At 63.0% G+C, this 22,941-nt stretch overlaps 2 protein-coding genes and 2 long non-coding RNA genes across 6 annotated transcripts in view; 2 read left to right on the plus strand and 2 right to left on the minus strand.

The window, feature by feature from the left end:
* The window catches only part of CHD5 (chromodomain helicase DNA binding protein 5), a 49,446-nt gene extending 43,191 nt beyond the window's left edge, over positions 1-6,255 (minus strand). The window contains 1 exon segment of the mRNA XM_037500036.1: positions 6,177-6,255. Within this exon segment, the coding sequence (XP_037355933.1) occupies positions 6,177-6,255 (79 nt within the window).
* Positions 6,256-7,095: 840 nt separating this feature from the next.
* Positions 7,096-10,433, plus strand: LOC119236156 (uncharacterized). Of its 2 annotated transcripts, XR_005122995.2 has the most exons (4): positions 7,096-7,193; positions 9,123-9,216; positions 10,096-10,277; positions 10,359-10,433. It is a non-coding gene; the product is annotated as an uncharacterized LOC119236156 (long non-coding RNA). The 2 variants fall into 2 exon arrangements; XR_008550249.1 differs by lacking the exon at positions 10,096-10,277.
* A 578-nt stretch (positions 10,434-11,011) lies between these two features.
* Positions 11,012-14,018, plus strand: LOC119236155 (uncharacterized). Of its 2 annotated transcripts, none has more exons than XR_008550248.1 (3): positions 11,012-11,185; positions 11,416-12,243; positions 12,687-14,018. It is a non-coding gene; the product is annotated as an uncharacterized LOC119236155 (long non-coding RNA). The 2 variants fall into 2 exon arrangements; XR_005122993.2 differs by having other exon boundaries at positions 13,174-14,018.
* On the minus strand, positions 11,375-19,427 carry RPL22 (ribosomal protein L22). The gene is made up of 4 exons (XM_037499829.2): positions 19,371-19,427; positions 15,968-16,072; positions 13,798-13,922; positions 11,375-12,086 (listed from the first exon to the last, which is right to left on the minus strand). The coding sequence occupies exons 1-4, from the start codon at positions 19,380-19,382 to the stop codon at positions 11,942-11,944; spliced, it is 387 nt and encodes a 128-aa protein (XP_037355726.1). The 5' UTR covers positions 19,383-19,427; the 3' UTR covers positions 11,375-11,941.
* Positions 19,428-22,941: the final 3,514 nt, after the last annotated feature.

Genomic DNA, 22,941 nt, shown 5'->3' on the forward strand with positions numbered 1-22,941 from the left:
GTGCCCCCGCAGTGCCTCCGCCGCAGCCCTGCCCTCCCGAGCCCAGGCCCGCCCAAGGCTCACGGGCCAAGTCACGCTCTAATGAGCACACATTAGCCTGGGCAGGCACCTGCCTCCTGAGCCCCTGGGTCAGAGCAGGCCTGGCGCAGTGGGTGGGTGGGGGGCTGCCTCCAGGTGGAGACAGGCCCGGACGGTCTGGGGGCCAGGAGAGGTGCCCTCTGCTGCTCTTCCCTGAGTTCAGCCCCGGCTCTGGCTGCCTCCCCACAGCCCTGCGGAGGGGCGTGGCAGGCTGCCCGGCCCTGGCAGCTCAGGGCATGCCTCACAGCAGCGGGAGCACCGCAGCGGGAGCACCGCAGCGGGAGCACCTGCACACACCTGAGCTGCCAAGCAGGTGGCGCGAGGTGCTCATCATGCTCTGCACGCGGCAGCAGGGAGGGGCGCTGCCACCGCCCATCCGCAGGATGCGAGGCTCGGCGGTCTCGTCACTGCCCACGTGTGGGTTACACAGTGGCAGAGGCTAGAGGCGGCGGGCCCCGGGCGGGCAGCGAGTGTGACCCTGCCCCTGCCCTTCCCGACAGGCGTCCAGCCCTCCCCGATCTCAGGCTCCCCTTGTGCGTACTTCCCAACAAGCACTGCGACAGCCTGGCATGTGTGCCAGCTCCCGCCACACTCTTGGTGACCCTGGGGTGACTCAGGGACCCCTGATCTGGACAGGAGTCCTACAGGGGGATCCGGGCCAGCCCACCCCCAAGTGCCCATGCACATCCCAAGGGAGTCTGCTGGCTCTGGCCTCCCTCTTCTGGGGCCGGGAAGAGCCCCTGGGGAGGGGCAGGGCAGAAGGGCTTGGCAAGCACAAGGTGATCAGAAAAAAGATAAGGCTTTGGGGGAGGGGGGCAAAGTTAGGCTCTCCGGGTGCTTTGGGTGGTCAAAGGACTCAGGGTGCCAAGCCAGGTGGCAGGGCTACCCTCCAAGGCCAAGGGGCAGGGAGCCGGCTGGTCTGCCTGGGACAGGGCCCAGCTCAGCACCCACCCCTGCCCCGCCTCCAGCTCCATCCCTGCCCAGCACCACTCCTGGAACAAGAGCACCCGGAGGCCAGGGGCAGGGAGGGCTTCACCACCCCTTCCTGACAGGTGACCCCAAGCCTCTTCCCAGCCTCAAAACGGGCTTCAGGTGGCCTTTGTCATGGGCTGGAGAGGCAGAAAGCGGAGTGGAAGGTGCCCAGGTGGCGGGCGGAGGCGGGGAGGCTCCGGAGGGTGAGGATGTGGGTGGGCAGGATGGGAGACAGGAGGTTTGCCCGCCGCTGGGCCCGGCGGCTCAGGCCACCCTAGGGCTGACCAAGCAGAGGCACCGAGGCCAAGGCTCCGGTCAGCCCTTGGAAGAACCCCTCGCCACGCCAACCCTCTGCTGAGACTAGGTGGGTGGGGTGATGTTTGTGCCCGAGAGGGGATTAATAATTTATTTATGACATTTAACACAACCCAGACATCACCTCATTGGCATCTCATCAAAGAAAGCCTCAGTGGTCCTGGGGAGGGAGTGTGAGGCTTTATCCTAGGGGGGAAGGCTTTGTGGGGGGAGGCTTTACCCTGGGGGGGAGGCTTTGCCCTGGGGAGGGCCCAAGGCCAGCAGGGAGTGGCCGCCACAAGGCCAGAACCCTGAGGGGCAGGGGAGGCGGGAGGGGAGATACACCCAGAGGGCCAGGAGGACAGAGACGAGGAGGGACGGGGACGGGCAGAGAGCAGAGGCGGGACTCCCAAGAACACCAGGACAGGCTCACGGGCAGACCGGGCAGACCGAGGGTGGAGAGGACAGGGTGCCAGAGAGAGGCGGGGCGAGGGAAACAAGGACAGAGCCAGAAAAGGGGGCGTCTCGAAAGCCTTATTCTCAAAGGAAAGAGAAAGTCAGACACCACGTACCGTGCTCAGCACCTGCTCAGACAAGACACCCGCGAGCTCCATGCTGGGTGGGCGGGTGGGCAGAGGGACAGATGGATGGAAACTAGATAGAAAGGATGGACGGATGGACAGAGGGACGATGGATGAGTGGATGCATGAATGGATAGACGAGAGCTCTTGGGTAGATGGATGGATACAGGGATGGCGGCTGGATGGCTGAGGACCAGGTAGGACGGATGATGGTAGAGGGAGGGGGGAGGGAGGGAGGAGACCAGGTAGAATGGATGGGGGAGGGGGGGAGGAGAGCTGGCTGGGAGAACGTGTGGGTGCACTGGGGGTAGGTGGTGAGTAGCAGGTGGGTGCAGGGGTAGAAGCCCGGGCGGGAGGATGAGCAGGCGGGCAGGTGATTCAGTGAACCGATAGGGCCTCCCTGGGGGCGCAGGGGTGAAACCTCCTGTCTCCCGTCCTGCCCACCCACATCCTCACCGTCGGAGCCTCCCCAGCTCCGCCCACTACCTGGGCACCTTCCACTCCGCTTTCTGCCTCTCCAGCCCATGACAGGGCGCAGCACTATGGAGCTGTCCGCAGCCGCTGCCAGGGAGCGGCCCACAGGGCGCAGCAGGCCTCTCCTGCCTCGCCCGCTGCTGCCCTCAGCCGTGGATTTCAGTGGATCCGCCTGTCCTGCCCCCCACTCTGTCTCTGGAGACTCCTCTCACCCCCCCGCACCTCTGGCCTGTACCCCACCTTTTTATGCATGAATAAATTAATTTTTTAAAAAATAAACTGATAAAACAATACCTGGATCTTAGCCCCGGTCAGCGTGGCGTGAGGCAAGTTTCTCACAGGCCAAGTCACCGGGTGAGGTGTGCTGGCCACACTGGCTGTGTTAAGTACAACCAGGCTCCATGGGGCACCCCAAGACCCCCACTTCCCCAAGGGGGAGATAAACTACAAGTCCCCACAGCCATCACTGGCCCCTGGGCCCAAGGAAGTCTAAGATGCCCACACGGCTGGGGCAGCCCCGGGGCTTGGGGGCCACGGGCTGGTCAGGGGTCTTCGGGACAGGAGAGCGGCTGGGCTCACAGCCTGGGCTGCCCACCCCCCCGGCCGTGTGCGGCTGAGGGAGCCCAGGTCTACCAGGAAGGGGACCTGGTGGCCTAGTGCCGGCCTTCAGCGGCTCAGCCCCCCCTCTTCTGAGAAGAAGCCGGGGTGTCCAGCCCCTCTCCCACCTCCCTCCAGCCCTACGTGGGTTTCACTCCTGGCCTCTCCAGGCCAGGTTCCACGGCCCCAGCTTACTGGACGAGGGTGCAAGTCTCGGAAGCATTTTCTCGGGGAGGCAGGTCAGCGCCCTCGGACGGCACTGATTACCACGGGCACGGTTTATGGGGCACTTGTTGCGTGCTGGGCACTGTGACCTAAATGTTCCACGGGCACCAGCTCAGCAGTCCTCATAATAACCCTCTATGAGGTAGCGAGTGCTACACCCCATTCCACTGGGGGGCACTGAGGCACAGGGGCTGGGTTGGCAGACCAAGGTCAGCCGACTAACAAGTGGCAGAGTAAGGACCCACCTGTCTCTCGGACCCTCCCAACCTCCTGCAGAGCTCGGCACCCGGGGCCAACCCCCTCCCAGCAAGCAGGCCCACCTGCCTGCCTCAACCCCAGAGGGTGCTGGGAAACCGGGATCCCACTGTTGAGAGCAGCCCTTGCGGGAGCCGAGCAAAGAGCAAAATGAAAAGATAGTAAATTTGACCAGTAACCCCTCAACCGCTGCTTCAGATGGGGGTGACAGCTCCTCCTGCAGACGGCGGGGCTTGGAACGCTCTAGTCCACCCGGTCCCTGGGGGGCTGCCATGCCAGTGCAGGGGGCACGGGCCAGCTCCGGGTGACAAACAATGGAGGCAGAGGCAGTTTCCCAGCCTCAGGCCTCGGGCCACAACCATCTCTTGGGCACCAGGTGCCTGCTGCCGGGCCAGAGGAATCACCCTGGGCCCCCTCGTGCTCACAGACACGTAACTGGCCTACCCGTCTGGAGGAGGCGGCTGCCCAGAAAATAAAGCATGAAGATGGGGTGGGGCCACCCTTGAGCCAGGAGGCCAGGAGGAGTCTCCTCCTGGTGACATTGGAGCCGAGACCTAAGGACAGGAAGCCGCCGCTGCTCAGGCAGAGGTCGCAGCCAGGGCTCAAGGGCAGGACAAGTCTGGGATGTCCCAGAAGCACCGAGGTGGCCAGTGCGGAGAGTGTGAGCAAGGGGGGGGCGGTCAGGGGGCAAAACAGGGCTTTGCCATCCATCCAAGCCACCAGGACCTGGATCTGATTTGCTGGGGAGTGAGGGCATCACAGGGGACTGGTCAGGAGGGGACCAGTCAGGGCTCGCACTTGGACAGGTGGGTGGGGGGACCGAGGGGTGGGGAGGCTGAGGACACAGCCTGCGGGCTGCGCGGCTGGTCTTGCTGCTGGATGGGGCTGACACCCTAGGCCAGAGGGGCCAAAGTGGGAATTTGAGGGGCTCCTAGAGGCCCTGGGGAGAACCCCCCACCCCGCCCCGCCCCGCCCCGCCCGGGAGCAGTTCGTGCAAGAGGGAAAGGAGGTGGGGGCAGGCCGCTGTGACGGAAGCCCACTCAGGGTGGTGACCACGAGCCTGCAGTGTGGACAGGGCTGGGGGCAGATGGGCGTGGATTCGAACTGGGGCTTTGCCCGCATGCAAATACACAGGCACACACACACACTGCCCCCTCCATGATTCACACCGACCAGCCGAGGAGAGTCGGGCACTTGGGAATGGGAGATGGGAGGCCCACGGGGTCAGCGAAGTCCCAGAAACATGTCTGCTGAAGCACCTTCCACAGTTCGCTGCCACCCCAGGGCCACGGAGGGGCCCCCCCAGCCCCGCGGGGAGCCACTCCCTCTGGCTTCGGGAGGAGCAGCCTCCTGGGTGGAAAACAGCCCTGGGCCTCCATGCCCGTGCTGGGCCTGAGTCCCACCCAAGCAGCAGGCCTGCGCCCCAGGAATTGGGTGGGACCAGGCAACTACTGTCCAAGCAACCTGGCCCTGGGGGGCCCTCACCCCAGCAGGCTCTTTGCACACTTGGCCAGACTGTCTGAGAGGCAGGTGGGCCGCGTGCTGCAGAGCCCCTGTCACAGGAGGGAAGCCAGCAAACAAGTGGGGAGAGGTGCCCCCCACCCCTCCAGGCCCCGCCATCTGGTAGGCATCCCCCAGACTGGAGAGCTGCTGCTGCCAGCTAGGACCACCCCCTTCTCCTCTCCTGAAAACAGGAGTTGGGGTGCCAATTTGTGGACTATTCTCCCCCCTGGGGAAGCATTCCTGGGGTCAGACAGCACATCCCTGGGCCAGGGAGGGCCCCCCGGGGGCCCCCCACAAGTCCCTAAGAAGCCCAGAAGTACCCTACCCTTGCTGCAGGGAAGCTGAGAATTGAGTCCCCCAGACGGAAGGGGGGTGCGCTGGGCAGGGTGAGGCCCAGCCGCGCCAGGAGGGGACCGTCCCAAGCAAAAGGAGAGCAATTAACTACGGGATGACGCGCGCGCGGCGCGGGGCACGAACCCCGCGCGCTGGGCTCGGAGCGCGCGGCAGGGCAGGGCAGGGCAGGGCAGGGCAGGGCAGGGCAGGGCAGGGGCGGCGGTCGTGTCCGGCGGGGCCGGGCGGGTCTGGGACGCGCTGCCGCCGCGATCCCGAACTGGACGCGCGCCAGGACCGCGCCGGCCGCCGGCAAAGTGCTGGAGAGCAGCGTGCGCAGCGCCGGGCGGCCGGGGGCGCAGCGCCGGGAAGGGGCGCGGAGTCCGGGTCCCAGCGCGCGCCCCGCCCGAGCCCGCCCGCCCGCCCGCCCGCGCCCCCGGGAAGCCGCCCCCGCCCGAGCGCCGGCCGGTCTCGGCTCGGCGGGGCTCGCGGCTCCGGCCACACCCAGCGCGCCCGGGGCCGCCAAGGGCCGGTCCCGCCCGCCCCCGGGGCCAGAGGCGCGGCGCGGGGCGGGAGCGCGGGGCGCCGGCAGCCCGCGGATTCCCGCCCCTTCAAGGACGCGCGGGCTGACCCCGGGGCGCCGCGCCCCCTCCCCGCCCGGGGCGCCCGCGCGCCCCCCGGACCTCCGCCCGCGCCGGGCCGGCCCCGGGCACACCCCACCCGGCCGCCCGCGCGCCGCGCCCCGAGCCCGCCCGGCCCCGCGGCCCCGGCCGCCCCCCGCCCCCCGCGCGCCGCCGGCGCGTCCGCCCCGGGCCCGGCGGGACCCGCAGCCCCGCAGCCGGCCGGGCCGAGCCGGGCCGCGCGCACCTGACATCTCGTCCTCGTTCTCCATCGCGTCGGCGAACAGCCGCGGCAGCTCCTCCTCGGTGCCCGGCGGGCCCCGCATGCCCGGCGCGGGGGGAGGGGAGGTGGGCGCCCCCCTCCCGCCGGGCGCGGTGCCAGCCTTAACCCGTGCGCTGCCGGCCGGGCGCGCACGGCGGGCGAGGCGGCCTCGGCGAGAAGATGGCGGCCGCCTGCCCCCCGCCCCCCCAAACCTCCGCCCCCCCGTCTCGACCCCCTTCCTCGCGGCCACCTGCGCCCCGAGCCCGCACCGCCCGGGCCGCTCCGCCCACCGCGCCCGCAGCCGAGCCCCGCAGCGGCCGAGGGTGGCGGCGCCAGCGCCCGCGGCACGGCGCGCGGCGGGGGGGCGGCACACATGCCCGGATTGTGACGTCCAGTCTGGTTGCTGTGGCAACCCCATCCCATCGTTCCGGCAGCACGACTAGTTAACAGCCGAGAACAAGTTGGGGCGACTAGTCCTGGGTCGCCGGGTGGAGGGCGGGGCGGGGCGCCCCAGCCGGGGGAGCCGTCCCGGCGCCCGTGCGCCCGGGGACCCGACGGCAGGGCGGGCAGCCGGGACTCGAGCCCCCGCCCCGGGGCGGGCGGGGAGACCGCGGCCGCCGCGCGCGCCCGAAAGGACGCTCGGTCCCGGGGGCCCCAAGGGCACGGAGGCCAGGGCCCCGGCGCCGGCGGCGAGCTCCACGTGCGGCGCCCGCGCCCCCCGGCCTTGTGCTCCCACCGCCTTTGGAGGAGACGGGCCCCTCGCCCGGGGAAGGGCCGCTCTGGAGACGTGGCTCTGCTTATTCCAGAAATGCGCGCGGGCTGCGTCCTCCCGCCCCTCCGCACCCACCCCAGGCCACCCGTCCTCTTCAAGGGGGCTCCCGGGAGTCCAGCCCGGCGCCGGACTCCTGGGGGCGATGCGGGCTGTGGCCTCCGTGCCCGGAGCCTGGCCTGGAAGGACACCCCGCCGGAGCAGGAGGGGCAGCTCCACCCGCCCTGTTAAAGGTGAAGATGGAGGCAGAAGCCTGGGAGCGAGAAGGGAATTTGGAATGAGCAAGCCTTAAAGCTGCTGCAGGAAAGCAAGTGTCCACGGAGGGCAGGGTGACCGGCTCTCCAAACTGGGGAGACCAGAAAGGGGGGCTTGCTCACCAGCTGCCTCGGGCCAGGTCAGGGAGCCTCCTGGAGGCCTAAGTGGTGGGACCTGCCTGGTGGGGGGGGGGGGGGGGGTCTCCTCTCCAGCACCAGCCCCTCCGGCCTCAGCTGAGCACCCGCCCATCCCCGGGCACTCCAGGAGGCTGTCCGCCTCCTGGGGCCTTTGGGGACCTGGCGCTGCTGGGACTGCTGTGTCCCCAAGCCCCCCTAGGGAGAACACAACAAGCCTCCGTGAGTCGGAGGCAGCGGGTGGCCTGGGAGGTCGTCATGGGCCAGCAAAGGTGAGTAGACACTGTGCCACCCTCCTCCCCAGGGGCCAGCACCCCCAAACAGAAGCTCCTCTTCATTCATCCCTGGCAGGAGCAGGCCTGCCGGGCCTCAGGATCAAAGTGCAGGCAGCTGGAATTGTTATAGGACAGGCTCCAAGATGATTTTAAACCTGCTGGAGAGCAGCTGGAGCAGCCGAGGGGCGCGGGGAAGGCAGAGCAGGGAAGGCGGCAGGGGGCAGGCCAAGAAAGGACAGGCCTCAGGGCCCTGAGGTCGTGCGTCACGGGGTTGAGTCCGCCGCCGAGGGGGACCCGAACTCCGGCCTCGGCAGACCTGCAGTTTCCCCGGCAAGGCTGCCTTGCTCTTTCCAGATCTCCCAGAATGCCAACCGCCCAAGTGCCATCGAACACATCCCCCCGGCCCCCCAGCCGCCTCCCCCGCCCCGCCCGGGGGTGGATGAGGTCAGGACACTTGCCAAGGTTCCCTGGCCCACGACAGAGCTTTCCCGGCACCAGACGCGCCTCCCCCCACCACACACACCATTAACCTTGGCTCGGGTTCCCAAGGCAAGGCTGAGAGAGTCAAGACATCATTCAAGACAGAGCGGTTCCAACTGCTTAATTTGGCAACAAATTAGAGTGGAGCCGCTCGTCGTGGCCCCATCCCGGTCTCGCCCATGGCGGCAGCGAGGTCATGCTCCTTAACGATCAAAGCAAAACAAAACAGAAACAAATGGACTGTTGACTAGAAATCCCCCATAAAACTCCAAGGACGGCTCTTCTTGTTAAAGTAGTACATGGGATTTTAATAACAGCCCAAACGCCTGAGGTTAAAAAGCCAGCCCTGGTGAAGGCCCAGGGATCTCCGCGGGCTGGGCACGAGCCCATCTTAGAGGCCGTCGGGGAGGCAAGACCAGGGCTCCCCATCACGGAGCTGGGAATCACCCCAGTGACGGTTCACAATCAAAAGGCTTTTTGATACATGGGTCGTGGAAACGCCCGGGAAAAACTGTTTTTCCAAGGACAGAGGTGCCTCGGCCAGCGGGTGCTGTCTTCCGTGGGTCCCCTGCGCCCTCTCCGAGCTCCTCCTGGAGGCTCCCCTCGGTCCTGCCTGAGCCCACATCCTGGCCCCGGAGCTTCTGGAGTGAAGTGGGTGACAGCAGGTCACTCAGGGCACAACCCCACCGGGGCTGCCTCTGAAGTGGGCGTGCTCCCAGGCTGCAGTCGTCTGCAGTGGGGGTCAGCATCCCCTTCTCCATGGTACTTGAAGCCCTTTCTCAAGGTCTGGCCCCACCTGAACCCAAACGGCTGCGGGTTGCTGTGGATGGGGTGGGGGCTCCCCTGAAAGGCAGACGCTGGGCCCGGCCCTCAGTGCTGGCTCATGAGCTGGTCAGCACCGCTCAGCAGACTTGTAGCTTGGCCCAAAATAGCCTTTAAAAAAAAAAAAAAAAACTGGATTCTCAAATCTTCGCAAAGAGAAAAAAAGAACTACTGAGTCTTGATTTTTCATTTCCAGAGAGAAGCACCATCGTGCATCAGTGAAAAGGCAGCCCCCCCACCTGGTGCTTCGGCACCACCTCCCTGCTGGGGTGACAGCCCGGCTCCCCCAGGTCAGACCCTTTCCCCACCTTCTGCTCCTCCCAGGAGAGGCGCCCCCCGGAGCTTCCCACCCCAAGGCCCTTTCCTGAGACTCAGCTGCGCCCAGGCTCTCAGGAAATGGCTGACCCAGCCAGCCCCCGCGTGGAGGTCACCCGAGGGGAGCCCCGTCCCCTGGATTCTGCCAAATCTCCCTTTGCCTTTTAGGGCCCCTTGTGCTAGGTGTGTGCCCCTCACAGGATCCAGCCTGGCTAGGGGGTATCCCCCCCAAAGGGCCCAGCAGGGGGAGGGAAGCCCAGCTTCCAGGCTCCGAGGCTGTCAGAGGGTCCTGCTCCCCTCCAGGAAGCCCAGCACCCCCTGAAAAGGCTGAGGTCTTAAATACCCCAGACCATTGGGATCTTGACCAACTGTCTCAAGAGATGGGCTGTTTATCAAATGTACCCCTACTCCGCCCGTCTCCCCTAAGCATGGCATGCCGGTGCTGGGCCCTCTTCCTCCAGAAGTAGGGGGAATGAGTCCTCAGAAAAGCACCGTCACCCGTGAGGTCACAGGAGGTGGGCAGCTTGAGACACGAGGTGCTGCCGGTCCAGGGAGGGGTGGTGCCGGTAGCCAGTCCAGAAATGCCCACATCACTTCCTCGGTGCACTTGCGTCTCAACCTCCGAGACCCAGTCTGTTAAGGAAACAGCTGGACGATGTGGCTGCGGCCCCGCTGGTACCACAGGGCAGGGGACCAGAATCCGGGTTCCCACAAGCCCCCCCGGGGAGAAGCCCCCAGTGCTGGAGCTGCAGGCTGTACCCGCAGAGCCCAGGGCCAGTCACGTCCAACATCCCAGACGCAAGGGCAGGATGGAGGGAGGACAGAGGTGACACGTTTTCTTCTCACGCTTCAAGACCAGGGTCATCGGTCCAGCAATTGACCCGCGAGGACGAAGACAAGTCACGTTGCCGAGCATATTAGCAGGCCAACCCTCAGAGCCCCGGCTGGCGCCAGCACGGCAGCCACCTGTCAGCCACTCTAACGTAAAATGTGGTCAAAAGCCAATTGCAAAGTTCAGAAAGGCACAGAAAAACCAGTGCGTTCCAGTTTATTACAAGCTGCATTTGGGAGTTTAAATTTAAAAAATTAACATCAACCTGGGGTTCATTTCTTACAGCCAAAGAATGACTACATGGGCGCATCTGCGAAGAAAAAAGTTACTCTCAGAGGAAGGGACAGCCCCAAGACGCAGCAGGCGAGTGCGACAGAAAGCCCTCCCCCCGGTGCCCCCCCAAGTTAGGGCAGAGGCAGCAGGCAAGTCAGCTCAGAGGAATTTGCATAGAAATAGAAAATGCTAGAGCTTATACCACAGATGAAATTGCAGAGCTGAGACACGTTTCAGTTCCATCCTAGGAGCACCCAGTGTTCAGCGGGAGCCCAGGCAGGACCCAAACATTCATTAATGGGCAGAACATCCGAACCTCAGGTGTGGGGTGAGCTGCAGGCAGGCGCTTTGAAAACATGGCTGCTGACACTCACACTAGGCGGCGCTGAATTTCAAAGGGAACAGGAGGCATCAGGGCCAGAGTCGCTCAAGTACTCTTGCACGGTGCAGCTGTCCGCAGCCACTCCAGTTCGATCCCTGGTCAGGGAGCTGACCCACGTGGCACAGACCCCTCCTATCTCCCCGCTGCTCCCCTCGGCTGTGTATTTCAGCCACTCTGCCTGTTCTACTCCCCACTTTCTCTGGGGAGTCCTCTCACCCCCACACCTCTGGCCTGTACCCCAGTTCTTGTATGCATACATAAATCTTGCTTTTTCTGCCAGCCACAATTACACCCTGACAACCTGCTAATCACCCTATGTGGCCTGCCAGCCCCTGCACAAAGCCACAAAACCCCAAGATGAACCAGCCTTCACCCCGACAGACACCATGCAGGAAAGCCATTGTGTTGGGTGCTCCCTGATGAACGCTTGTAGTGACTTTAGACATTAAGTTGGCAGGTCAGTGACTACCCCTGGGCATCTCAACTTTTCTGGAGGCTTCTGGAAACTGCCTCCAACCTCCCAAGCTTCGCGGTACCAGGAGGCAGCCACGCCCCACCACAACCCTGGGGAAGGCACCCATGTCCTCACCTCCAGCTCCCCCTGCTGGGCGACAAAGTGACAGGTTGTTGCGAAGACAGAAACGACCATTACTTACAAATTCATTTTTGTACGCTTTTACTTCACAGAAAACCTGGGGCCTTTACAATCACTCTCCAGACCCTCTTCTCAGGGAAGAGGAATACGCAGGAAGGACAAAGGGCCACCGTGCACTGTGCAGGAGGCGGGGATGTACATAGTGGCGTGCATCAAGGGGGCTCGAGGCCAAAAAACATGAAGACAGGTGCCCCCAGCCCACGCTGCCAGCTTCCTGAGAGAAGGGGGCCTGGAAGAAGTCAGGCTTGGCTCTCAGGGGGTCAGGAGGCCCCACAGTTGTCCCCCTTTAGAGTAAAATAGCGAGGATGTGAAGCGCAGGCCTCCACACCCCATCTACCTGCTTGCTGTCAAGGCCCCGGCGGTCCCGCCTCCAGGCCCGGCCCTTCTGTCTGGGTTTCAGGCAGAAAAAAAGCCCGATGGCCAGGGAGCGCGGCCCAGGCGGCTCCTGACATTTCCAAGCTCCTGGTCAAACCACACTGCAGAGATACAAGGAAAACCACCACTTTGGTTCCCAAGTTTTATTCAAGAACTCATACAAAATATCCCAGGTAAGTGAGTTTAATCCTCATCTTCCTCCTCCTCTTCGTCCTGGTTAATCTGGAAGTAACGTAATTCGTAACTCTCTTTGCTGTTAGCAACCACGCGCAACCAGTCACGTAGATTGTTCTTCTTCAAATATTTTTTGGTGAGATATTTCAAATACCTGCGGAGAAAGGACACTTGAGAACTCCGAACACGCCGCAGCCGCCACGCCCCAGGCGCCGCCCCTCCCTCCACCCGGGCGCCGGCAGGGCCCATCCACCCGCCGCTGCAGGGGACCTCCAGCTGCTTCAGCCAAGCTGCCACCGAACATGCCAACGGTAAGTGTCCCAAGAGCTGCGGAGCCGCAGCAAGCCCCTCCGTGGGTTCGAGCCCACCGGGGAAAGACAGGCCGTCGCTGTCACACACATCCTAGCGCCCTCCACCAGCCCCGAGACCCCAGCATCACCTCAGGGCTTCCAGCCCCCTGTGGCGGTTCAGGTGCCGGGACCACCTCTCCGGGTGTGACACTCACTCCGGGCGCGGGGGCCAAGGCCGCCCCCCACCAGCACCCGCTGTCCCCACCGTCTGCGCCTTGGTCAGGCGGGAGCCCAGCCTGTTCCTGCGCCCCTCGCTGAGGCGGAGATCCCGCCCGCTCACCTGAGGCTCACCGGGCCGAGGTGCAGCTACCCCAGCGTCGTTCCCAAGCCATGAAGCAGGAACAGGATGCCGGGCAAACCCAGGGGCGGGCAGGCCGACCTTTCAAGACGCAGCCCCCCTCTAGGGAGGGCCCGGGGCTTCCATCCCCTCAGACGGCCCCAGGACCAAAGACGGCGAGATGGGCACCAGACGGGCCCGCAGTCAGCACCGGACGCCCCGAGCCCACCTGCACAGGGCACCACACAGCCGACAGCCTCGCCAACTGCACCCACGCCTGCCCACGCACAGACCAACACCCTGGATGTCCCACGTAAAGAGTATCTTCTGCTCAATTACTCCATCTCCCGCGGCGCTCAGGGCGGGGACGCAAAGTGCAGGTGGCCTGAACATCCGTGTTCGACTCGGGCCCAGGCCGAAGCCGGGGCGCAGGGCAACGCGAGAGCGGGAACACCGGAAGGCCTCAAGGAAGTGAAACGACTATCCTCAAAAAAGGAGCATTTACTGCGCAGGGGCGCCTGCCCTCGCCACTGTGTGAGGAAGGCCTGGGAGGCCGAGGTGGGGCATCGGGGCGCTCTGCGTGAGCTCGCCCCGCTCCATCGCCCTCCTCACAGGAACCGCAGCTCAGTCAGACCGCGCGCGCAGGAGCCGCCACCCTGACGTCGGAAGTCATCTCGTGAGTGACAGAGTTAAAAATAAAAGCAAAGGCTTCATCGCAAGCGAGCGGTCCTAACCCACATTCAAACGTCCCCACTATCTGATTCAGTTGGATTAAACCCCCCTAAGACTGTGCCAGGGCTGGGCTAGGGCCGGGCATAAACCCATCTAATTCCAGAGTGACTTGGGGTTTTAATCTCACCCTCGACACAGCTCTGCAACGCGCCGAGGCGGCGAGAAGCGGCCTCAGTCCACTGAGACGAGGGGGCGGGCCACAGGGCAGGCCAGCCCCTCGCTGGGGTGGGAGACGGAGGCGGCAACGCCTTCATTTTTAAGAGCACGGCCCCAACTAGCCTGAGCGTCCTGACGGCTTAAAATACTACAGCCTGTGGAAAACCAACCTTTGCACACTACCCCAGGAACCGCCACAGTGACGCTGGCTCGCTCACGGAGTCCTTTCTGGGCACTGTTCCAGAAAGTACCAGAGGCGACCACGAAGCAAACTCCTCAAGGCAGCCACCTCCTGGCCGGGTGAGGGCAACAAAAGCACCTGGAGGCCGCAGGTAACTCCCTCTCCCTACCTTTTGGAGAAAGGCACCTCGGAAGTTACGGTGATCTTGCTCTTGCTCCGTTCTATGGTCACGGCCCCTCCACCGAGATTCCCGGCCTTCCCGTTCACTTTGATGCGCTCCTGAAGAAACTGCTCCTGTGAAGGCGTCATGTGGAGCAGTCAGTGGGGAGTGGGGTGGCGGGGTCCCGGCCCCCAGCCCCCCATAAGGCTTTTTCACACTCTAAACACTGAACAAACAAATGGTTTCTCCATTGTCTCTTTTTTAAAAAAAAAAAAAAAGATTTATTTATTTGGGCCTCTCCCCGGTGGCGCAGCGGTTGAGCGCTGGGCTACGAAGCTGCCCGCAGCCTCCGCAGTGCCGGTTCCATCCCGGGCGGCCGTCGAGGGTCCCACATGGCGCGCAGACCTCCCTGCCGCCCGCTGCTCCCCTCAGCAGTGTACTTCGGTCCTTCTGCCTGCTCTGCTCCCCGCTCTGGCTCTGGTGAATTCTCTCACCCTCCCGCGCTTCTGACTGTACCCAGTGCTTGTAGAAATAAATAAATCTTTTGGAAAAAAAAAAAAAACATTAAAAAAAAGAAGACATCTCCAAAATTATTTAAAAAAAAAAAAAATTATTTATTTACCCAAGAACCGGGGTACAGGCCAGATGAGCGGGAGGGTGAGAGGCTTCACCAGAGACAGAGCGGGGAACAGATACATGTTCAGTCTTTTTAACGTGACAACAGAACACACGGCCTGCCCCACACAAGGCAGCGTGCCTCTCCAGGGAGGCCTCCACTCAACCCCTCGGCCACAGGTTGAGGAGACAAGAAACCCATGACCAAACCTTCACAAGGCACGAGCACCTCCTGAGCCTGAGAACACCGTGCTGCCGCCGGTGAGGTCAGAAGAAACTGCCTCCAACTTGCAGGAGGACTGGTAAAACCAGAGTGACCCAAACACCCACGCGCCAGTCCAGGAACCCTGGGCCTGGGACGGAAGGAGCCCAGAGATGGGGCTCTCAGCAAACCCGTGGGGTCCTGGGCTAGTCACTCATCTCCGTGGGCCTCAGCGCTTTGTCCAAGAGGGAGGCCTCTGGTTCTCTTCTTGCTGCACAGCGATACGACGTCCCCTTCACCCCAACTCCCCACCCCTCTGTAAGCCCATCCACACTTCATCGACTGCTAATGGGGCAGGGAGCTCTGACTCAGCTCAGAAATCTTCGCTTCCGCATCTTAAAATTCATAAATGACTCAAGTTTTCTACCCTAAGGAGACTGCTAGAAGGAATGACTCTAAGGTAGAGATGAGCAGGGGAAACAATGCCAGGCAGGGCGACCACAGACAGACTGAAGACGCCACCACGGGTGGGGGGAGCAGGCCACAGAGAAGCGCAGCAGGCAGCAAGGGCCCCCCGCGGGGCAGGGCAACGGCTGGCAGGGGCCCGAGTTGTGCGTGCGGTACAGTAAGTGGCCACAGACCAGGTCACATAGTTTCAGTACTGCCCTGGTCAAGGAATCGCGTTGGAAATACTTGACCTCTAGAGATCGAAGAGCAAAGGTCAATTTAGGTTTCAGACTAGTCTGAATTCCCCAAGCACGGCCTAGAGGAGTAAATTGTCAAAACCAAGTGGCTGAGTCGAAAGGAGGCGATGAGTTCGAATTTCCTAGATTTCAGGTAAATAGCAAAATGTCGGGGATTAGGGCCAGAAAGAAAAACCATCACCTATCACGTTCCCACCGCGAGGCAGCACGCGGGCCGTCTTGCGAACACCGGCGGTCCCGCGCTGAGTAGGACGGGCAGCGAGGCCACGCTGCCCTCGGCCCCCCACACCAGCCGGCGCTGGGGCAGGCAGGCCGGGCCCGGGCTCGGCCCACACACACCAGGGCAGGGGGCCGCGGCGGCCAGTGACGCTGACCTGTGTCGCGGCAACAAGTGAGGCGCTTCTGACACTCTAGGAGGCGCTGGGAAGGGGGGGGGCGGGCGGGCGGAGGCGGCGGCACCCCAGCACGGCGGCGCCAGAGCGCCGCTCCTCTCCGCCAGGCAAGAGGCAAGACTTAAACGCAAACAACCCGGCCAAGCGCCTGCATCAGGAGTCAGGCTGCAGAGCTGCAAACCAGCCCAAGGCCACAAATAAGCTGCTGTGGGTTTTGTAAGAGCCTCAATCCGTGGCTGACCCGCGTGGCCTCGAGGGCGACTTACGAAGTTGGCAGCATCCATGATTCCATCTTCTACGGGGTGGGTGCAGTCAAGGGTGAACTTCAGAACTTGCTTCTTTTTTTTGCCCCCCTTCGCCACAAGTTTTTTCTAGAAAGTATACAAAGGGTAACAGATGAAGGCACCGCCAGTCCGAAACACATTTACCAGAACCAAAGCCCATCAAATGCAAACCCATCCGCTGCGCTCCCCTTCAAGCACTGCAAGAGCCAGCCTACTGTGCCCTGCGCTGTGCCCTGCCTGAGGGGGGTGGGGGGTGTAGCACCTAGCGCTTGGAGGGCTGGGGTCATGCTCTCCTGACTCACAGGCGCCCTCTAGTCGCCCCAATCTCTCTCAGCCGGAAGGCCTGTTAGCTTCTGAGGCATAATAAGCTGCACGTTTGCTTTTGTATGCCTGAGTTTCCAAACCAAAGTTCCAAGAAATACTCATTTTATCCCAGATTTACGGCATCCCAAATGCCTTGTACACCTGCAACAATTTTACTCTAAAAATCAAGACTTGTTTCTTAGCCCCCATATAGGGTCCTGATCCAGCTTTGCTCTCTCCCTCAATCCTGAGTCACCTACCTTCTAGATCAATGGCAAACCTGTATTTACTTATACCCTAACACCAAGTCCACTGAGGAAAAGAGGTGAAGCTAAACACTGGGTTGTGGGCCTCCCTGGTGGCGCAAGGGTTTAAGCACAGCACTGTGAAGCTATCCGCAGCCTCTGCAGCATGAACACAACCCCCAGCCGGCCAGGGAGCTGACCCACAACACAGCAGCCCTCTCCTGTCTCACCCGCTGCTCCTCTCAGCAGTGTATTTCAGTCCGTCTGCCTGTTCTGCTCCCCACTCTGTCTCAGAGTGAGGGAATCCTCTCACCCCCACACCTCTGGCCTGTCCCCCAGTCCTTGTAAGCATAAATAAATCTTTAAAAATAATAAAAATAAAAACTGGGTTTTAATTATACTATCACAGTTTCTGGCCTTGACTGATTTAATGTGTGGCTAAGCACTTTCAAACTGTTACAGGACAACCCCAATGTGAAATGGGCTGGCCGGACTGTGGGTCCTCTCCGGCCAGGGAGATTCCCACACGGCGTGGCAGACCTCTCCTGTCTCCCCGCTGCTCCCCTCAGCAGTGTACTTCGGTCCTTCTGCCTGTTCTGTTCCCTGTTCTGTCTCTGGTGAATTCTCTCCCTCCCACACCTCTGGCCTGTACTCCAGTGTTTGTATAATCTTAAAAAAAAGGGACTTAGGAGACTCAGTAAGCACCCACAAAAAGGGTAATAAAGGATTTATTTACCAGGAAAAAAGGGAAATGAAGAAATAACCCAGGGAGAGATGAACTGGTGACTGCGTCCTACCAGTTCCGCTGAGCGGGAACCTCAAAAGCCCGCTGAAAGCTGTCAAAAAACCAAGGACCTCCCCCCCCAAGGCCCACATGTCTGGTTATGCACCAAGCCTGGCTACTTAACTCCACCCCCAGTTCCCAGCATCCTCCCTTCGGTGGGGATGGACATGATGGGATTTGTTGTCCTTGGTGTCTGGGACCTCTTTGGTCTGGGGTGGGGGTGAGGTCCATAAAACCTATTTGTGGAGTTTGTTCAGGCCCTCCTTTTCCCTCGAACAAGCACACCATGTTTAAGCACACCATGCAAGGTACCAGTTCCTTGATGCTCACCAAACAGCTGATTCGTTTACCTCTACAGACGCCAACACCATTAAAAAGCACTTGTCCAGGGTCCTCCCTGATGGCGCAAGGGGATAAGACGCAACCTATAAAGCCAGCCGCGGCCACTGCAGCACAAGCTGGATCCCACCGGCCAGGGAGCTACCCACATGGCTCAACAGACCTCTCCTGTCTCCTCACTGCTCCCCTCAGCAGTGTATTTCAGTCAGTCTGCCTGTTCTGTTCCCCACTCGGTCTCTGGTGAATCCTCTCACCCCCCCACACCTCTGGCCTGTACCCCAGTTCTCGCATACATAAATAAATCTTAAAAAAAGGGGGGCCCCCCCTGGTGGAGCAGGGGGTTGAGCGCAGTGCTGTGAAGCTGTCCACAGCCTCTGCAGCACCAGTTCAATTCCCGGCCAGTCTGGGAGATTCCCACATGGAGCGGCAGACCTCTCCTGTCTCGCCCGCTGCTCCCCTCAGCAGCGCACTTTGGTCCTTCTGCCTGTTCTGCTCCCTGCTCTGTCTCCGGTGAATTCTCTCACCCTCCTGCGCCTCTGGCCTGTACCCCAGGCTTGTATAATCTTAAAAAAAAAAAATCTTAAAAAAGACACTTGTCCAACCTACTTACCTGAGTTTCCACTTTAAAATGTTTTGCAGAATCTAAAAAGACCTTTCAAGAACACGTCTTAAGTCCCTTCCCTTTATGTTTAAAAAAATTCATCTAAATTATTAATTGGGTCCATTTTCAAACATTTAGCTACCATCAAAATCACACGTATTTTTGTTCACCCTAAGATGTGTTTTTCCTAGTAACCACCAAAAGGGCTCCGAGAAGATCTGGCCCCGGAAATACACCATCAGCGAGTAAAAGACCTGCCCACAACGGCGCTGAAACCTCCTGCCAAGGTTTTCACCCAAAAGCATACAAATGCACAGACGCACTCAAAGACCCCCGGGCAGAACAGCGGGGGAAGCGAAATGCTAATAAAGGTGTCCCAACCCCTGAGAGGAGGCAACTCCTTCCTCCTGGGAACCCGGCGAGCAACCTGCCAGCGGAGCGGCGGGCGGGCGCAGGCGGCGCGGGCCCCCGGCTGAGAAGGCGCCGGCCCTTGGCCGGTGCCAAACGCGGCCCGCACCGAGGAGCCCGGGGGGCGAAGGCCCTCCGGGGACTCTCCAGGGTGCTCGAGCCCCGGCCCCCGCAGACCCGCAGGTCCGGCCGCCTCCGCCGGCCTCGCCCCCGCTCCCGGGCCCCGGCCCCAGGCTCCTCCGAGCGCGACACCCAAAGGGGACCGGACCCCTGTGCTTCCCCGCCCTCCGCCCGGGTGGCCCATCGGGGCGTCCGGGCCGGCCTCCCTCCGACGACGCGCCGGCCAGGCCCCCGGGCGCGGCCCCCGAGAGCGCGGCCCCCCCGCTTCCCCCGCCTCCCCGAGGGAGCCGGGCCCGGCCGCGGGCTGCCGCACACCGGCCGGGCTCCGGGGCGCGCCCCGGCCGCAGCCCGCGCGGCCCCCACCCGCGCCGGCCCCCGCGGGCCCCGCGTCTCCCTCCCCGGCCCAGGCCGCGGCCTCCTCCGCCGCAACGTGCCGAGCCCGGCAGCGCCCCGGCCCGCCCCGGCCGTCCCGCCAGCCCGGCCGGGCCGGACGCGGGGAGCGCGGGCCCCCGCGAGCGCGGGCGGGAGCCGGCCCGCGGCGCACGTGCTTCCCCGCGGCCGGGCCGCACGCGGAGCCGTACTGACCACAGGCGCCATGGCGGCAGCGGAGGCAGAAAGGGAGCGGGGCGCACTGCGCAGACGCGAAGAGCTCGCCGTGCGCGGGGCACGCACGGGTCAGGCCGGAGCAATCGCCCGGCCACGCCCCTCGGTCGCCGCCCCGGCCCCCGTTCTGTGCGCTCGGGGAGCGATTGGCTTTGCCTGGGCGCGGAGTGGTCCCCTCTCGGGCCCGCGGGCGGCGGGCGGGCTGTCCCTGCGCGCGTGGCCGCGGGGCCGCCGCCGGGCGCCCCAGGAGGAGGGGCGGGGGCGCCGTGCTCGGGAGGGTCTTGGGGAGGGGCGAGGAGCATCGCTGAGCCGCACGGCGCCCGCCGGCTGGGCCGGGCCGGAAGCGGGTCCCCGCGGCGCGGCCTCGGGCTGCACTTGGTGCCCGGCCGGCGCCTCCCGCACCCCAGGCCGCCCGCCCGCACCCCAGGCTCCCCCGCACCCCAGACTCCCCGCACGCACCCCAGGCTCCCCCGCACCCCAGACTCCCCGCACGCACCCCAGGCCCCCCGCCCGCACCCAGACCCCCCCGCACCCCAGGCCCTCCCCGCACGCACCCCAGGCCGCCCACACGCACTCCAGGCACGCCGCCCGCACCCCAGGTCCCCCCCGCACCCCAGGCCCACCACCCGCAACCCAGACCCCCCCCTCGCACCCCAGGCCCGCCCCCGGCCCCCAGTTCCAAAAACTCTTCTGTTAGAGCCTCCCCCACAAGTGGCAAGGAGTCCTCCCCTGCCCGAGGTTTTGCTCCTCTGGCACTCCCAGGCGCTGCTCTTGCTGCTGCCACTCAGTTGAGTTCTCGTCCCAGGGCCTTGGCCTCCCACCCTCACCGGTCACTCGCAGGTCCATCCCAGGCTGTGATCACTTGGCAGAAAACGCCTTCCTTCCCCGGTACTGGCTCCAGGGTCCTCACCTGGCCTCCGTGTCCTCATCTAGGGACCCGGTCCTAGCTTATAATCGAAGGCAACACCCCAGGCTGAGAGGCGTGGGTTTAAACTCAGGTGTCCTGCATCGGTTGGCCGAGCTCCAAACCCACGCCGCCTCTGGACTGCAAACCCCATTTCTGCTCCACCGGCTGCCGCTGCTTAGTGCTTTCAATTGGGGGCAAGACTGGAGAAGGAAAAAGAGTCTTCTTCCTACTTGTTCCCACTCAGTCATGTGGCTCACTCTTGCTTCTTCATCCTGTTCATGGTAGTTGGAACATTCCCGAAGCAGCAGCTGAATCCAGTGTGCAGTTATTACAACACTGAAGAACTGGACTCAGATTCATTTTGTTCCCCTACAGACTCTAGCCCCGGCCTCTCCTTGAGGGATTCCCTTCCTCAAACTTCAACATCTTAATACCACCCTAGAAATGTTACCAGCTTCCCTTAGGTGCCACTTTTCTTACTGCACCCCTTCCATTATTACCAAGTTTGCCAGTCTTGTACCTAGCTAACAATCCTTTACATTAAAGTCTATTTGAAGGGGCCTCCCTGGTGGTGCAATGGGTGAAGCGCTATGAAGCTATCCACAGCTACTGCAGCACAAGTTTGATTCCCCACCTGGCCAGGGAGCTACCCACATGGCACTGCAGACTCTCCTGTCTCCCTGCTGCTCCCCTCAGCAGTGCATTTCAGTCAATCCACCTGTTCTGCTTCCCATGCTGTCTCTGGTGAATCCTCTCACCCCCTGCACCTCTGGCCTACACCCCAGTTCTTCTACACAAATAAGTAAATAAAAGAACAGGTAGTGTCTGCCTAGAATTCATGTCCTATGGGCAAACTCTTACTCATCCTTCAAAACCCAGCTCAGGGGTCTCCCTGGTGGCACAAGGGGTTAAGACGCAGCACTATGGGGCCTCCCTTGTGGCACAAGAGGTTAAAACGCAATCTGTGAACATATCCACAGCCACTGCAGCACAAGTTCAATTTCCGGCCAGGGAGCTACCCACATCGCACAGTAGACCTCTCCTGACTAGCCTGCTGCTCCCCTCAGCAGTGTATTTCAGTCAATCTGCCTGGCCTGTTCCCTGCTCTGTCTATGGGGAGTCCTCTCACCCCCCACACCTCTGGCCTATACCCCAGTTCTTGTATGTATAAATAAACATTTTTATAAAAAACAGCTCAAATAACCTCCTAGTTTTTTTCTTTTTTAAAAAAAAATTATTTATTTATGTAAACAAGAGCTGGGGTACAGGCCAGAGGTGTGTGTGGGGGGGGGTGAGAGGATTCACCAGAGACAGAACAGGCAGAGTGACTGAAATACACTGCGGAGGGGAGCAGCAGGGAGACAGGAGAGGTCTGCTGAGCCATGTGGGTAGCTCCCTGGTGGGGGATGGAACTCAGGCTGCAGTGGCTGCTGATAGCTTCATAGTGCTGACACTTAACCCCTTGTGCCACCAGGGAGGGCTGCCTCCTAGTTTCTTTCGTAACCGGTTAGTCAGCCACTGCTGTGCATGTTCTACCCATCAGGCTCTGGACTTGGATCTGTGTTTTCTGAGGAGCCAAGACAGGGGCTGCTCTCCCTGAGCTCAGCTCAACAGGCGGAGAAAGAAGACAGGTTGGCATAAGGAAGGCGGGTACTCTGCGGAAATAACACGGGGCTGCTTCTCGGGGTCACCAACAAAGCAGGCCCCACTGGAGGGCCCGCAGGCTCTCCCCACCCTGCCCTTTTGGGGACCTGACCGAGGAGAGGAGAGGAGAGAGACCTCTGGAGAAGAGGAGCCGGACGTCTGGGTGCCAGGCCCCGATGCCCGCCCTGTCCTGTGTTACTCCCCTGCCGGCTCCCCTGGCCCGCAGTGGCCTGTCCCACCCAAGCTCTGAGGCTCCGAGAACCAGGCACTGAGCTTCAACCAGCCCAAGGCCCCCCGCCCAGGCGCGCTCAGTACCCCCAGCCCCCCAAGCACGCAGGGGCCTGCCCCGCCGCGTCTGGGGCTCCCCAGCCCGCGACCTGCGGTTCAGGAAATGGGGCCGCGGGACCCACCCGGACCCTGACCCAGGGCCGCGAGGGTGAGCCTGGGTCGGGACACTGGACACCCCGGACCTCGCAGCCCGGGTCCTCCGCTCCTGCCTCGCGGGCTCCTGCCACCCCCAGAGCTGCGCGGGGCCGTCACCCGGGCTGGTCCCGGCCGCGCTGACCCTCGCGCACCGTCCTCTCTGCGCGCGCTCCGGCGTCTCCTCCCGCGGTGGCCCGAGCCCCGGGGCAGCGCGTCTCGACCCCGGCGCAGGCAGCGGCCCCCCGCGCGCCCCCGGCCGGCCGGGGAAGGTGCCCCCGAGCAGCGCCCGAGCGGTGCGCCCGGCGCGGGGATGGGGGTGTCGCCCGCGGGGCGCCCAGAGGACGCCCGACGGGAACTCAGAGGAGGGGGGCGGGCACGGCGGGAGAGGCGGGGCGGGGCGCTGGGTGGAAGCCTGGGGCCTCCGCCCGCCGCGGGAGGCAGGAGGGGAGCGGCTGGAGCGGAGCGGCTGGTGGGTGGGCGCAGCCCCGGCCCCTCCCCTCGCCTCGCGGCGGGGCGACCCCGCTCCCAGGCCCCGACACCCCCAGCCACTTCCCAGCGCCGCTGTCCACCCCGCCGGGC

Source organism: Talpa occidentalis, unplaced genomic scaffold (assembly GCF_014898055.3).
Source record: "Talpa occidentalis isolate TD23 unplaced genomic scaffold, MPIMG_talOcc4v2.1 talOcc4.9, whole genome shotgun sequence".
Lineage (NCBI taxonomy): Eukaryota > Metazoa > Chordata > Mammalia > Eulipotyphla > Talpidae > Talpa > Talpa occidentalis.

Bases quoted from the DNA above. Each gene is read 5' to 3' on its own strand.
- RPL22 (XM_037499829.2), bottom strand. The intron at 13,923-15,967 runs GTAAGTCGCCCT...ACGCCTTCACAG, and splicing joins TCATGGATGCTGCCAACTTC to GAGCAGTTTCTTCAGGAGCG. The intron at 12,087-13,797 runs GTAGGGAGAGGG...CTTTCTCCGCAG, and splicing joins GAGGTGCCTTTCTCCAAAAG to GTATTTGAAATATCTCACCA.